The sequence below is a fragment of the Aquila chrysaetos genome, chromosome 12 (genome assembly GCF_900496995.4).
Source record: "Aquila chrysaetos chrysaetos chromosome 12, bAquChr1.4, whole genome shotgun sequence".
Classification (NCBI taxonomy): domain Eukaryota; kingdom Metazoa; phylum Chordata; class Aves; order Accipitriformes; family Accipitridae; genus Aquila; species Aquila chrysaetos.
The window spans coordinates 18,498,682-18,513,771 of NC_044015.1; the positions used below are offsets into that span (position 1 = coordinate 18,498,682).

The 15,090-nt window shown below is 35.6% G+C and overlaps 1 protein-coding gene across 6 annotated transcripts in view; it reads left to right on the forward strand.

Moving 5' to 3' along the window:
* CAMSAP2 (calmodulin regulated spectrin associated protein family member 2) overlaps positions 1-15,090 on the forward strand; it is a 91,675-nt gene that overhangs the window by 3,803 nt on the left and 72,782 nt on the right. For all 6 annotated transcript variants that reach the window (XM_030031859.2, XM_030031861.2, XM_030031860.2 and 3 more), the window contains exon 2: positions 8,844-9,103. In XM_030031859.2, the coding sequence (XP_029887719.1) occupies positions 8,844-9,103 (260 nt within the window). The remainder of the gene's footprint in view (positions 1-8,843; positions 9,104-15,090) is intronic.

Sequence of the window (15,090 nt, forward strand, 5' to 3'; positions counted from 1 at the left end):
ATAGAAAATGTGGCTAGAAAATTTGTTTTCCATCCACCGTCCTAAAGACAGGCTGAGCTAAATATACATTGTTCCTGACAGATGTTTGTTTAGCCTGTTTTTTGAAAATCTGTAATTATAGAGATTCCGCAGTATGTCTGCTAGTCAATTTGAAACCTTATTTATCTCTAGATGTTAGAACAGCATAATAATCTTGATGTCTTTTGCTATACTGTAAACCCATTACTTAACCTATTCTTGGTGGATGTGAGAATGGTGGGTGCCTTACCTCTTTATAACACCTTCCGCATAATAAAAACAGTGTCTCCTATCTGTTCTGCTGTTTAGACAAAACAGACTTTTTTTCAACTTACTTTTGTAAGTCAAGCTGTTTTGGACTGTGTTTTGTGTTTTGTTTCTTCCATGTGTTTTTTCTGTGGTCAGTTTTGCATTAATTCTGTACTTAAATCTAGATCTAATGGTCCAGCTAAACCCTTACCAGTACAGGCTAGATTTGAAAAATTACTTCATCTTTTCAACCTGTAATACTCTCATTTAATCACTAGAATACGATGTTTGTCATTTTTGCATCAGCCTAGAATTGTTGACTCATTCAGTCTGTGATTCACTGTAGCTCTGTATCTTTCTCTGCAGAACTGCTGCCTACTCAGTTGTTCCCATCTTGTAATTGTACAGTTGTAGGTTCCTGCTTTGCAGCTATACTTATATAACTGCATCCTATTTTCAAACCACTTCTTCCACTTATCAAAATACTCTTGAATTATAATTTTGTCCTCCAAAATGCTGTCAATGCCTTTGTAGCTTGGAATTGCTTTTCTAAAACCTCAGCTAGTGTGGATGAAACTACTAATTCTTGAACCTTGAAGTACATGTTATTCCTATTTGATTGGGGACCTCTGAGTACTCTTGGAAAATTGTTTTCCAGACAGCTTTGCATCCAATTTTTAGTTACTAAGTTAAGACTGTTACTGACATGTATGATTTTCAGAAAATTATGGGAACAATTTTAAAGTCAAGTTAAATCTGTAGCCGTTCTACTATCCCTGAAACTTATTATCCTGTCACAATAATAAATTTCACTGGTTTAGCATAAGGTTTTTTCTGACAGGAATAAACTAAAAACTAAATAAAAGCTGCACAAACCTGAGTGCTTATCCTAAACATTGCTGTTTTCTGCAGTCAAAATAAAATAGTTCATCCATCTTTTAACATTAAATTTATCCTTTATAGGTGTCTGAAGCAATAGATTACAAATTGCATCATCTGCAACTAAACATTACCCAAGAAACTTAAAAGTACCTTTCTCCTGGTGATTAAATGTTTTCAGAATTCATATGCAGCTACTTACTGCTGTTTGCAGATGTTGCCAGTAAAACCATGAAGGGAGGAAATGAACATTGTGTATCTGACAGAAACAAGTTTTAACTAAATACTCTAATCTGTTATGATGGGTATTGCAGGCTAGAACATCTTTTAATCTTTCCTTAGTAGATCTAACTTCTTTACTTTTACTCAGTACGGCAGCTAGCAAAAACTTGCACAGGAGTTTGGAGTATAAAAGTAAATGTTTGAGATTCTTGGGAGGAAATTTTTTTTTTTTTTTAATAGATTGCTTTCCATCACATCTCTAAAGTAGTTGCTGACAAATTGATACTTTACTCAATCCTACTAAAATCAGTTGAATGGACTAATCATCTACTGAGATGGTTTAGTTATAAGGTGATTGTGTCGCTTCTTTCTGTGGAACACACTTAAAACATGGTTTGACTGTAGATCACTTTTTTAAAGTAAATAATTAAAATTGTATGAGCTTCTGTATCTATTAGGTTTGGCAGAGTCATCTGAGGTTGTAGACTGTGCGCGTACAAAAGTATGGGAAGGTGAAATTAGTAAGTTAACAGTTGTCGGGGTGCTTACTACATGATAGACCTCAGGTGGAGTAGTTTATAATTTGTTGTTTCAATGACTTCATGTAATTGAGCCTATTCTGAGCCTGTTTGACTTTACAACTGCAGTGTCTGTCTGCAGAATGTAATAGATTTGACAAAGAGACTGTAGCCAAATGCTCGCTCACATCAGGTGATAAGATGAAATATGTTTCTTCTACCTATACCTGGTTTCTCTCTTATATTTTTTGACCATTGTTGCCGTTACAACTGCAGATATACCCCCATGATTTAGGGTAATCTGTTGGGTTACTTTAGTCACTCCATGTTTAAAGGTGGCTCTCATTCTAACTTGAAGATTATTTATGTGCTGTTAATCAGGAACTTATCACCTTTCCAATATGAGATGTTATGTAATTTCTACAGCTAGCTGGTGGATTTTAATGAGCAAAACTGGACACAATTCCACTCCTGAAACTAATAACTTTTAACTACTTGGTTTGGTAAACCTAGGCCTCTGAATGAATGTTTTTGCTGATTATTCTGGAAAATGAGGCTGGGGGTGAAAAACCTTCAAGACTTTGCAAGAAAAAAACCGTTCTTTCTCTTCCCCCCTCTCACTTCCGCCCCTTGGACAATACATTATTACTGGATCAGCTGGCAGTAATAAACCTTTTTGCTATAAAGTTGAAATGTAGTGTTTGAAATCTGTTTGCCTAATGTAAGAGTTGTATAGCTCTAGCTGCTTCCTATGTGTTTTCTTTTTTCAATTAGAGGCAGTCTTAAACTAAGAAAACCTGTAAGCCAGACACCAAAGCAGATGTGTCAGCTCATGTCTATCTAGTTATGGCTGGCAAAAAGTTTTCTTTGGTTTAATAAAGTCTTACAATAGTTCAAGAAATAAGTGTTTATCTCTACATTTCTGAAACAATCTTTTGCCCTAATCCATAGGCTATTTGAATCATACTTTGACTATAACAGTCATCAGGGCGCTAGCTGAGTGAGATGGGATTATAACTATACTATTATCTTAATATTTCTCATATCTTGCCTTTCCCAAAAATAAGTTCTGAACTCACGCTAATAAAATTAACCCTGGCAATAAAGGGATCAATTCTTAAGTCATTCTTTTGTTTGTCAAAACCTGAATCAATACGCAGGTTTTGGTAAAGTAGATTTTAAACTTCCCCGTTTTAATAGGAAATGCCTCTACCAGACAAATACTGTATGCTTTGTGAGTTAGCACTTCCTGTTGTGCAACTGAAGACAGAATTTTGGATGGGATAGACAATTAGTGTGACCCAGTAGAGCATTTCTTATGTGATTCTCAGTGTTCAAAAAATAACTGAAGTCTGGGTGGGCTATGAAGGTGGAGCCTGTGCATGCTTTTTCCTTGGATGTTTTGGGGTTTTGGTTTTTGGTGTGCATGGTGTTGGGTTTTTGGGGTGTTTGGTTTTTGGTTTTGGTTTTTGGTTTTTTTTTTTTTTTTTGTAATAAGGAATCCCTTATAAGTGCAGAACTGTTGTTAAAGCAGTCGATAGTGGTCTGTTTTTGTGGCATCTAGAGGCAGGAGGGTAGGGTCTGTTTATTCGTAGTACTTCTGTGATGGTAAATCTAAGAATCTCTCAAGTTCAGTTTAGTTAGGTAGACAAAGTTAAGAATTGTGATACTGAAATTCAGTCTGCCATAAATTTATAGAGGTTGACTTTTTAGATACTTGCCCCTAGGCAAAAGTACACCTACTGCCTGCTAGCCGAGAGCAATGTAAGTAGCAGACCGATTCAACAAACCAAAAAGTACAAATTCTTTTTTAATATCAACTGTCTGATTTTATTTTCTGCTTCCTCATTAAAAGTCTTGTTTCATGATTTTTCTTTTTTCAGTAGCAGCAGTTTGATCCATGGATTACTAACCTGCTGGAAATCTTTGAACTGGAGTTCTCATCAGAGCCCTTGAAGGTGGCTCCAAAATAAAAGAGCAAGTTGAAATGTCTCCCTCCTCTACTGAGGCAACTACCAAAATTCATCAAAAGCAAAATAATATAAATTACACTTCTCTGACCTGTTCTTAGTGCTCTGACTCTTCACCTCCATGCAAGCTCTGTTCTCTTGTGCCCGAATGGCAAACGTGGCACCAGAATCCTTGTTGCAAGTGGGAGTCTGAATGAAGTAACTTAACACTGTTACTTTATGACAAAGGCATACCTTTGCTGTCCTGCAGAAAACTGTCAAGTAATTGAGTCCATTAAGATTTGGCATAAATTCATCTACTGGTTTGCACTAGGAAGTGGTTAAAGGTATTAGTTAGAATTTTCGTGAAATAATTCTGTATTAAGTCTCAAAGTCTTCTACAAATAGGTTTTTTCTTAACGTCTTTGTTGATTGATGTCAGTAACCTGTAGAGATGGACATTTTCTAGGCTGAGGCTTACTGTGGCCCTGTGGCTCCCAAGAATGATGTATATTTTAATTAGCTCATGGTGAAATATTTTAACTTGTTTATGTCATCCTCAGGAATAAAAAAAAAGAAAAGACTTTGTTAACAAGGACTTAAAAGCTTTTAGACTTCCTTAATGCAAACATTTGTAAATCTGGAATTATTCACTCTTATAAACTTGAAAAACTCAATGGTTGTGTAACTCAAAGGATTGTATTCATCTGTGTGAAAGTCTAGAAACTTTACAAAAAACCAGTTTGTTTTTAAAGAAAGTATAAACTTTCTACATTAATACAAATAATTTTTTCCAAAGGAGTAATTCATATTATTCTCCCAAGGAGTAATTCAGACTTACCTGAGCAGAGAGTTTTGTTTATAAAACAGCTTTTAAAGGTAAATTCAGAGGTGGTAGCCATGAATTAATTTTAGATGATTCCTTCCCTTTAAAATGGTCTGTTTAAATGGAAAGTTAGGTTACAATTCTATCTCATGGTGGGGAAAAATAATAATGCCTTGTTTGCTTTAAAGCTTGGAATAAGTCCTTTTTTTTCCCTCTCCTGTCCCCTCCTCAAGAGAGCATCTGCAGGACTTTTGAGTCCATTATAAGTTACGGGAGAATTACATGAAGATATGTTGAATACTGTTTTAAAGTTAGCCTGATTCTTAAATTTACATTATGGTTTTGGGCTAATGTGGTATTTCCTTTTTGTTCTTTTCCCTGTGTGTTGAACTTGTACATTAGCTTCATTTATTCTCTTCACAGTTCAATATTGACAAAATCCAAAATGTCAAACTTTTTGTTTTCTTTAAACCCATACCAAGAAAAGCTTTCCAAAATTGAAACCTGTGTTCCTGTTGACAGTTTTAGGGAAAAAATAGGGTGAAAGCAGTCTCTGGAGATCATCTAGTTTAACCTCCTGTTCCAAGAAGAGCTAGCTTCAAAGTTAGGAGAGGTTTCTCAGGGCATTGTCCACTCAGGTTTTGACAGTCCTTGTGAATGGTGGTTTCGCAGCTGAGTCCTCATGCAACATGTGCTTGTGCTCTGCTGCTTTTGCTGTGAAGAATTTTTTTACTTGTCCAGTTGAAATTTCCCTTGCGGCAGCTTGTGTACAAGTCTGTGTTTCTGAAACCTGCTCGTTGGGTGCTGACAGACTGCAGTTAGATCCTCCCACCACCTCTCCAGCAGAAATACACCCAGTTCCCTTGGTCTCATCCATATTACATGTGCTCAACTCCCAGAACTCAGTGTCCCGGATATATCTCTCTAACATAATTGCTGTACTTTGCCACAAATTTCAAGGTCAAATGGTACTTTATGGCAGTATGTGCAACAGGGTATTTTTTTTAAAACTGTTCATTTACTTCGGAGTTTAATCTTGAAAGACTCTTGTCAGATGGGCAAAGGAAAGGGACTGGTGAAATACACGTATTGGGAATTAGTGTTAAGATTCTTCTCTAACAGAGCTGTTTAACAGATCTCCAGTCCTGCCAGAATTGTTAATAAAGGTTTTTGACCCTGTTGGTTGGTCTGGTAATCTGCTGAGAACCGGATGTAGCCTTGAAATTCCTTTCCACAGGACTGCAGAGGCAAAGCATGCCAATTCTGGAAGGGCTGTTTCTTTGAGATCAGTAACAGGAATAGTTTCCTCTGTATAGCTGCTGTGTGGTTTTTTTTTTGTAACTATAACAAAAATGAGAACACAGTTTGACTCTTCTATCAAGATCTATTCTGATATAAAATAGTTCGGTACATGTTATAAATGGGGAAAAGTGCTTGTGTTTCTGTGCGAAGGGAACTCTCATGAGAATTTTTGTGAAGACTTCTGATCTTGTTGCAGCAGGGATTTCTTATTTGTATTCTTTCACATGTTTTGCTTTTATAAATTCAGAATAAGTCTGTAGTCACAGTTACTCTTTGTTGCCCCTTGTTTCTGTATTCTATTTCTCTAATAAATTTCTTTTCTGGTTTTATTTTTATGAGCACCAGTAAGTTTCTATTCCAGATTTATTTTTGTGAACACTAATGAAGTAAAAGAAATGGCATACATTTTGTCTTTTGCTGTATTTTTCAGGAGCAGAAGTATCATTTATAAATAATTCTTTGGTAGTTATCTTGTTTTTTGGTTTTTTTTTTTTTAAGTATATTGAGGTTTTTTGTTACTAAACCCCAGTAGTGGGTATCATGCTTTCATAATAAATGTGTTTATTGCCTCTTACCTTGTCACTTCAGGGTCCGTTTTGGTGATACGGAAGATCAGAAATTAGTCATTAATAGGTGGTGGGTTTGTTATCTCCTGTCTTTAGATTTCTCTTCTGGCTCAAATTTTCAGACTTGAAACCTGTCATTGTCTTCAGTGTCTTCATCTAATTTCCCATGTGATTCAAAAAGGGGTGTGTGTTTTTTGTTTTTTTTTTTTCAAAAAAGGCAAAATCTGCTGCCTGTGCATTGTGAGATATTTACAAAAAATGTTTTCTAATGCTCTCTAGCATGAGGAAATAGCACGAAGATGCTTTAAAGTTGGCATTTAGAATTATAAAGGATGAAGTCATGATGAGGATTGAGCTTTTGATACTGAAGTGGAGATGGATCATGAGGGACTTCAGAAATAATGAGCTTAATATTTAAAGAGACAGTGTATGGACAGACAGGGAAAAGAAAGGACAGGTAGAATTGAGATAGATGGAAATAGTACCTAGGGAAGCAGGTGCCTAGCAGCTCATAGAGTTCCTTAATTATAAGTGCCTGTTGTAGTATTGGGTGACTATAGGTCCTACAGAGTCAGTAAGTGAGGCTGGGAAGCAGCAAGAGAAGATTGCAGTATCATTGTCTGACACTGGTAGATTTTTTGTTAATAGTTTTATTATCTTTTTTAAAAGTAATGATGTTAGGCATTAGGCTTGTATTTTAAAGGGTAGAGTAGTTTTGCTGACACTGTGTTTTGATCTGTATTCTAAAGCACAGCTGTCAGCTTTCTAGCCGAATTTAGGGTCCTGGTTTAAGCAAATTTATACACTATACCTCTCTTCCCCTTGATATTCTGAATTTGCAAGTAAGAAGTGATATCTTATCCTTTTTTACCATCCTTACAACACCTTAAAAAGTATGTGTTAATATTTCTTGCCTTTTTTGCCCTCTATAATGCGTACCTTCTCCTTCTACAGCTAGAAGGCAGGTAGCTCTTCTTCCAAAGCCCATAATGAAAGCACATGAACTGCAATAGAACATATACATGAGGAAGAAGATAATCTGTCATTATCTTGTGATGGCATGTTCTGTTTTTTCTCTCTCTCCTGCTCCACCCTTATTGGGCTGTTTACTCCACCCTCTGCTTCAGACCTTGTCTGTTTAGCGATTTATCCAGCTGAAGGCAAAGGGGATAGAAACCTAGAGTTGCATCACTTTTTTCCTACTCATTTGTTTTCCTTTTAGTAATTAAATAGGCTTTTCCATTTGGGCTCAGGAAAAGTCACATGCTCTTTATCCCATAAATGCTGTTGGCTTAAGTGATTTTACAACAATGGAGAGTGAAATTCTTACACGTGGAAAACGGAGCATCTTGCAGTGTGTATGCCTAGAAATGTGAAAACTGAAATAATTTCTAAGTTATTTTCCACTTCGCTAGTGATTTAATTTCATTTGATCTAGTACCATATTTAATTTATAACCATTACGTTTGTGGTAGACAATTATAAATATAGTCTGCCTGTATTGTGTTGTGTAAAGTATTTGGAAAAACTGTTAGATTGTCTTGAAATGCTAATTTTGCAGTTAAAAGCTCAGCATAAACTTGACAGAATCTTGCATAGCTTTCTGTGGGTGCTAGGCCAGTTCATTGAAAAAGGAGGAAAGCCACAATTGTAAAGGAACTCAGTAACACAGATAGGCAAATAAGAATTTGGTATTTTTTCAGAAGGAAATTGATAATATTTTTTCCCTCTTTTTATGTTTTTTTTTAATTCCAGTAAAACATCTATGTATTTATGGTTAACCGCTAGGTTGTCATCATTCTATGATGCATGACCTTTGAAATGGATCGTATAGTAATCAAATTTCTCTTGCACATATGAAACTTAGAAGGCTGCTGAGTGGTTGTTTTCCTTTTTGTCTGGAATTATTCTGTGCTAAAATATTATGTTCCATTTCCATTTTATTATTGTAATAGAGGCAGGATTTTTGTTTAAATGGGTTTTGTTCTGCCTTTATATGTCTGACCTATATAAAGTTATGCCAAAGGAAATGAGAATGTTTGGGCATGTATTTGGAGAAGCCAAGAAATTTTAAATTAATGATGCTGTAAACTGCAGGTTGCCCTTCTGGTGTGGCCTCAAGTTTGTATTTATAGTTCAAATGTTACCTTTGTATGCAATTTTCACCAGTGTTTTATATCATGATGACTGGTAAAGATTCTATGCTTTTTTTAACATAATTTTGAGTTCATACATATTAAAAAAACCCTAATACTGTATCTATCTTTTCTGATACTGACTAATGCTTTTTTTTTTTTTTTTTGGGTCTTTGTAGACAATGTTCCAGAAGAATTACGAGAACCATTTTATACAGACCAGTATGACCAGGAGCACATTAAACCACCTGTTGTTAACTTGTTGCTGTCTGCAGAACTCTACTGTCGTGCTGGGAGCCTTATTCTCAAGAGTGATGCTGCAAAACCACTTCTAGGTCATGATGCTGTTATACAAGCCCTGGCACAAAAAGGCCTTTATGTCACTGACCAGGAAAAGTTGGTGACTGAACGAGATCTTCACAAAAAACCAATTCAGATGGTGAGTGTTTAAAGCTTGTGTGTTACGTTTCTTCTGTTCTTCTGTGTACTCCCAATAGCTACATATCTGTCTTTTAACATGCATCATTATGTTGAAGTATTTTTCTCAAGAGTTCAATGTGTTTCATTACTGGGAGGCTTATGATTGTTTTGGTTTGGTTTTTTTGTCTCCTCATAGCAGTCACCGTAGGTGTATTTCCTCTGTACTAATGCTTGAAAACACCTATCATTCTACTTAGTTCAAGTGTTACATTTTTAAGTATGTCAGTGACAATATGATCACTTTGACTTCAGTTTTACAACACTGACTGTCAGTGAATATTTTTGTGTTGGGAAAAATGGTTTGAAAATAGTTGGGGGGGGGGGTTTCCCCTCCTTATGGAAATCTTTGGTTAAAAGCTTTAAGTAAAAAAAAAAAAAAAAAAAAAAAAAAAAAGGTTTTGACATAGGTAATTCAACCTAATAACATTCAATAGTCACCAGTTGTATTAAGTCAATGTAAAACATACAACAATGCTATATTCTTTCATGGAGACTTTTAATAATACATCTTTGCTTTATACAACTGCTAATTAAAACGTTAGTTCAACAGCTGAATGATTCTATTACTGAGCTCATAAGTAATGGATTTTCTTCCCTGTCTGGAGCTGAGTTTAAAAAAAAAAAAAAAAGTCTGTAAAAAGGATGGCTACATATAGTTGTTTATAAAATGACAGTATGATGGAATAAGATTCAACTATCTTTTAAGTAAAGTATTTAAAACTATTTTCACCTTTTTATTGTTTAAGATTTGGTATAGAAAATAAATTAGGTAAACAAAGTATGACACTACGAAGGTTAGGCTGACAAATTCCTTTCTAATACAGAACTTAGGCTTGCTCATTTGAAATCATGAGCAAATTTTATTGTGGTATCAGTGGAACTACTGTTGCTACTGTATGTGGAAGTATTTGTGGCACAATCTGGTCTTTTCAGATTAGAATACGTTGGACACGAGGAATAAATAAAATGTCTAATAGAGAAAAGACTTCTATAAATTTTCTGTCATCCGTTAGCTGAATCTACACTTTGCAGTCTAGTTTTTCCAGGCTATTTTTTGTTTGAATCTACCCTCTGGAGTTGGCTGACTGTTCTATTTTAAGTCCTTTGATACTTTTGTGATCAGTGACCTGAAGCTGCTGCTAGAACAGAGGTGTGTGAAAATTAATACAGCTATGTTTTTATTGTCAGCTTATTAGCAACTTGTGTTTGCTAACATGTAAGAAGACTACAAGTATTTGGCAGAATGTGACTAGAGAGTCTCTCTTATTTGATCAGTTGGTATCAAGTGATAAGTTGCAGAGGCTTTACAGGTGCAACATGAAAGCTACTAATTAGTAATTAATTATTGATTCCATACACTATTGCAAAGAAGTATTAGGCCTCTTAGTTTGCACAAATGTTTTTTAGAAGTGGTGGGAGTCAGTTACTGTGATATAAAGACTAGATTCTTTACATCGACTTTGTTTTTATTGTTTATTTGAAAATTCTTTCCTGCTCATAGAATGCTTAAGATCAGAAGATAAAATATTTCAACGATAGTAATAAAACCAGTCAAGACACTTTTTTCCTTATGATTAAGCTGTGGTTAGTGAATGCAGATAATTTGAAATCTTGCTAGTCTCTTTTTTTGATCTTGATATCCTTTTTAAAAAGGAGAGCTCAGCAAAGTACAACTGGCATTTTAGTAAAAAGCTGTGGATAGCAAATAAGACATACTGAAGTGATATGAAATTTGCAGGACACTTGCAACAGTCCTGGGTAGTTTAGGAGTAAGTGTTTTATAATGCTCGTAGAAGTCAAAGCATTTAAGAGGTTAAGAAACAAACTTCCTGACCATGTTTTTACAGAACTTAGTTCCATTCTTGTCTCTGAAGGAAGATAGGGTTACTGGTTTGCATTTATGAGCCTATGGTTTTCTCATTTGATTTTTCTCATTTGATCCCTTTCTACAGTAGTTGTAAGAGGCATCTGTTTGCAGAGTCACCAGTAGAGAAAATGTGTCAGTATTCTCTAATTAGGTTTGCTGATCTTTAATTCAATGATTAATGTTGCTTAAAATGCATTTGAGTAGCAATTTTGTATTTCCCCAGTGCTTGAGTGGGTGTTTGTGTCTTTCTTTCCTGTGTTTAGGTATAGTCCAGCAAATAGTTATTCAAGCATCAGTGTCATGATAGTTGACATCCCCAGATTCCTACTCTGCCCAGGTCAGTTGTCCCCCCTCCGGGATCAGCAACAGATGAGTGTACTGATGTTGTTGAGTTAGTTCACAAGCAGCTGGGCTGTGACAATGAGAGGGAACACCGGAGTGGAAACACAATTGGCTTGGGCAGAAAGGCAGCCATGTCTAAAAAAGTTGCTAACAAAGAAATGGCTGTGAAACTGTAGTCTCAATACTAATATTCTGAGCCCAAGAGTTTTAATTTGTCATGCCATGCTCACATCCCTGTCCAAATTCCTAGCAGCAACACTACATTTTCATTGGGAAATCTCAACCTTTTTCCTTATTATACAATTAGCAAAGCTGGCAGAGAACTCCAAATCTGGCTGTTGCGGTATTGACAGTCTTAAAATTATCCCCTTGATGTCTTCCTGTACCTTTTCCTAGTGTGCCATATGTCACAGTTTCTACAAGTCTTACAAATTAAGATGTATATCCTGTTTTAGAGCTTGGAATGATTTTTTCTTTTTCAATTATGTAGAACAGAAAATTTGCATGGGTAATTAACTCATATGTTCTAGTAGACCAGATTGTGTTAAACCTATGTTCAATGTAATTTTGAGCAATTTAATAGAAAATAGTATTGTAGTCTTTCTCTTTGCTAGCCTGTCTTCCTCATGAATAGGGGAAAGATGCTGGTGTTTGTTAGAGAACATTTATTGTTATCTGTTCAGATGTACTGCATTTTTATAGCTGAAAAGGGGTGAGTTATAAAATGAAAGTATGGAAAGAGATACGAGTACGGTATGTTTTCATTTTACTTGTGCTTTATAATGTATGTAGCTGCAGTCAACAGACTTGGAGCTCCTTGTAGTGTGTTTGTAGCAGTGATGGCTGTGGTGATTAATTGTTGATTTACTTCATGTGTGCCTACCTACTAAAGCAGGCATGTCAAATTTTGTCCTTCTCTGTTGCTTGGATAGCTATAACTGAACCTTTTTCTAGGAAGTACCTTATATATTAAAGTCTTTGAAAAGTCTAGGAAATGGATGTGTTTGTGCACTGGTGTCAGGGTAGATGGTGGTTTCCTTGTTAGTCATGACTGACTTGGCTGCAGTAGTATCTAATTTGAGAATCTGCAAGTTACTGTGTTTGTGTGTGTATATCTGTATATGCATACATCTGTGTATGTATATATAAAAATTAGTTTCTTTCAGTGGAATGGGATTAGGAAAGAGGCACTTAAGAAATCAACACACAGGAACAGGAGCAAAGGCTTCTGTTAAAACCTATCTGTAGGGGTAGGGAAGTCTATGTGGAGTCTGGTTTGGTTTGTTCACATGTCTTAATATTTGTTTTTCTGGTAAAATTGAAAGCTGTGTTATTCTGTAGGCTTGCTCTGATTTAAAAACTTGTAATTGGAACTGTTCCTGAGAGATTGTATCTTGTGATAACACTAGAACTATTCAGTGGTACCTTTATTTCTGTTCTTCATATATTGCAAGCTATTAAAATTTAATTCTATGTTTATTTTTGTTAAATCTTCTTATTTGATAGGATCATCCTGTTGCCTTTATTTTTGGTAGGGGAGCAACAGAACCAAATATGATGTTATTACTCTCCAGGTTGAAGTTCATATGGCCTTGGCACTGCTACATTAGACTTTAAACAGTGCAGAAATAGTCTAGAGCTTGGAATTGAAACAGTGTTAAACCAAGAACCAGAGTATTTTTCTCCTGCAAATTATACTTCAGGTCAGGAGTACAAAAGGAATTACCTGATGCTTAAAAAGTTTCTGAAAGCTAAGGTGCAAAAATATGAGCAAAGCTACTTATTTCAGTTGGCAAGTTCCAATAGCGTTAAAAAAAATAAAAATCTGTCTTAAGCAGGCACTTCTATATCGAAATCATATGGGAGATTTTGACAGTCTGTAGAAATCAGAAATAGCTTAAGAATTCAGCATGGTTCTGATAGTTATGCAGTAATTTTGTTTTAATGCTTCCACAGATAATATGCATAGATCACTGTTGAAGTCAAGATTATTAACTTTTATATTTCCATGTTGATTTTTCTCTTTAAAATTTTGTATTTATTTCATGAGCCAAACTGACTTAAACCTTCAAATGTCAGGTACACAAGAGGAAGGCAGTTTGGATTTTTTCATATTTTTTCCTCATATATGTATTTGATCTCCTTATGTTTAAAAACAATATATATCTGTTCCTGCAGGATGAACCAGAAGAGACTTTTACACAAGTTTCTGCATCATGCCAATAATTTTATATCAACAGAATAATGTATTTGACAAGCCCAGTCCTTTTATGAGAATTCTGATATTTAACCAGGCTGGCCATTTTGTATTCATATGCTGGTGTTCTCTTTCAATTTGCCTCAAGTGGAGGGAAGAATAAACAGATTCAGTGAGTAATTAAGAAATGCTTTCCTTCCCCCAAGTCCCTGAAATACACTTCTGCCATGTGGGGAAAGGAATAAAGAATCAGCATCTTAGTTCTCTGCTGCCAGATACTCTGCAGGGAAACTGAAGTTGCATGATTACCCAGGCTGTGGACTTATGTATTGCCCAGTCTCTGTCCCTAATGTGGTAGGGCCAAAACCAACTAAATTTTAAGCTTGAGGGGTAATAATGTCTAATCTTGAATACCTGTTTAAAACCAATGTGAGCTGGGGGGTATATGGATACAGTAATGTTAGACTATTAGCAGATTTGCGCCAAAAATCTATTTTCCCACCTTTATTGTTGTATGTTGATAGAGCATTTTCATCTGACTTACAAAAAAGGTTAATATCTTGCAAGGTTTCTGAATCAAAAAAAGGGGGGGGGGCATTTTTAGATACTTAGTTCTTAAATAAAATTTAGCTACTAGAAAAAGGTTAGTGAATGCCCTGTATATAAATACTTTCTCCAGGAAAATATGCCATACTTATAAATATTTCTTTGTATCATCTTCTCAATATGGGAAAATATAAAAGCTGTACTAAGCATAATGCAATCAAAAAGTGTAACTTCTGTTAAAATTTGAACTGTAATTTGGAAAAATACTGTTGCAGAAAAACGTCAAGCAGCTGAGCAGCTACCTTAAAATTACACCCATGTATAATTATTTTTGAAAAGTGCTATCATTAATCAGGAAACTCTTAAATTCTCCATACAATTCCACAATTGTCAGCCAAGATGCAAAGGGAATGAGAGGCTCCAGCAAAACCCCAGCAACAAGTCCATAATAGCTGGTAGGATTAAAAATTGTTACCTCCCTAACTTCAAGACATGATTTGTTTGTATGGGTTTTTAATATAAAAAGTAGTGTGCTGTCATCCAAATTGTTTATCCACTTAGCTGCAAATTACCTTCTTCCTTGAAAATGTCTTCAGTGAGGAAGTCTGGCAATAATTGTCTCTGTAGCAGTTTGTGAATCAGGGCTATGACTGAGGTATAATTAAGTGTGCCTTTATTAGCTTCTTAGTAGTGATCAGAAGTGCACATTTGAGGCAAATCTCCATATTTCTCCCAGTTACTGCACTTCTGGTTTGCATTGTGGAGTCATCTCAGGGAGCACAAACTCAATTTCTTTCAGCAGCTAAACTGGAAGATGGGCTCAAGGATTGTACCTACGGTAGCCCACTTGCCAAGGGGTACTCATTTCACAGGACTAGAGTAGAGCTGATTGAAGTGAATCCTCTGAGAAGGGAGTAGAGGCGATTTCTGGGACCTTTGCACCGGTTTTGCTTTTCTGTTTTGCAGTACTAGTTGCGAAGTTAGTCATAGCCAA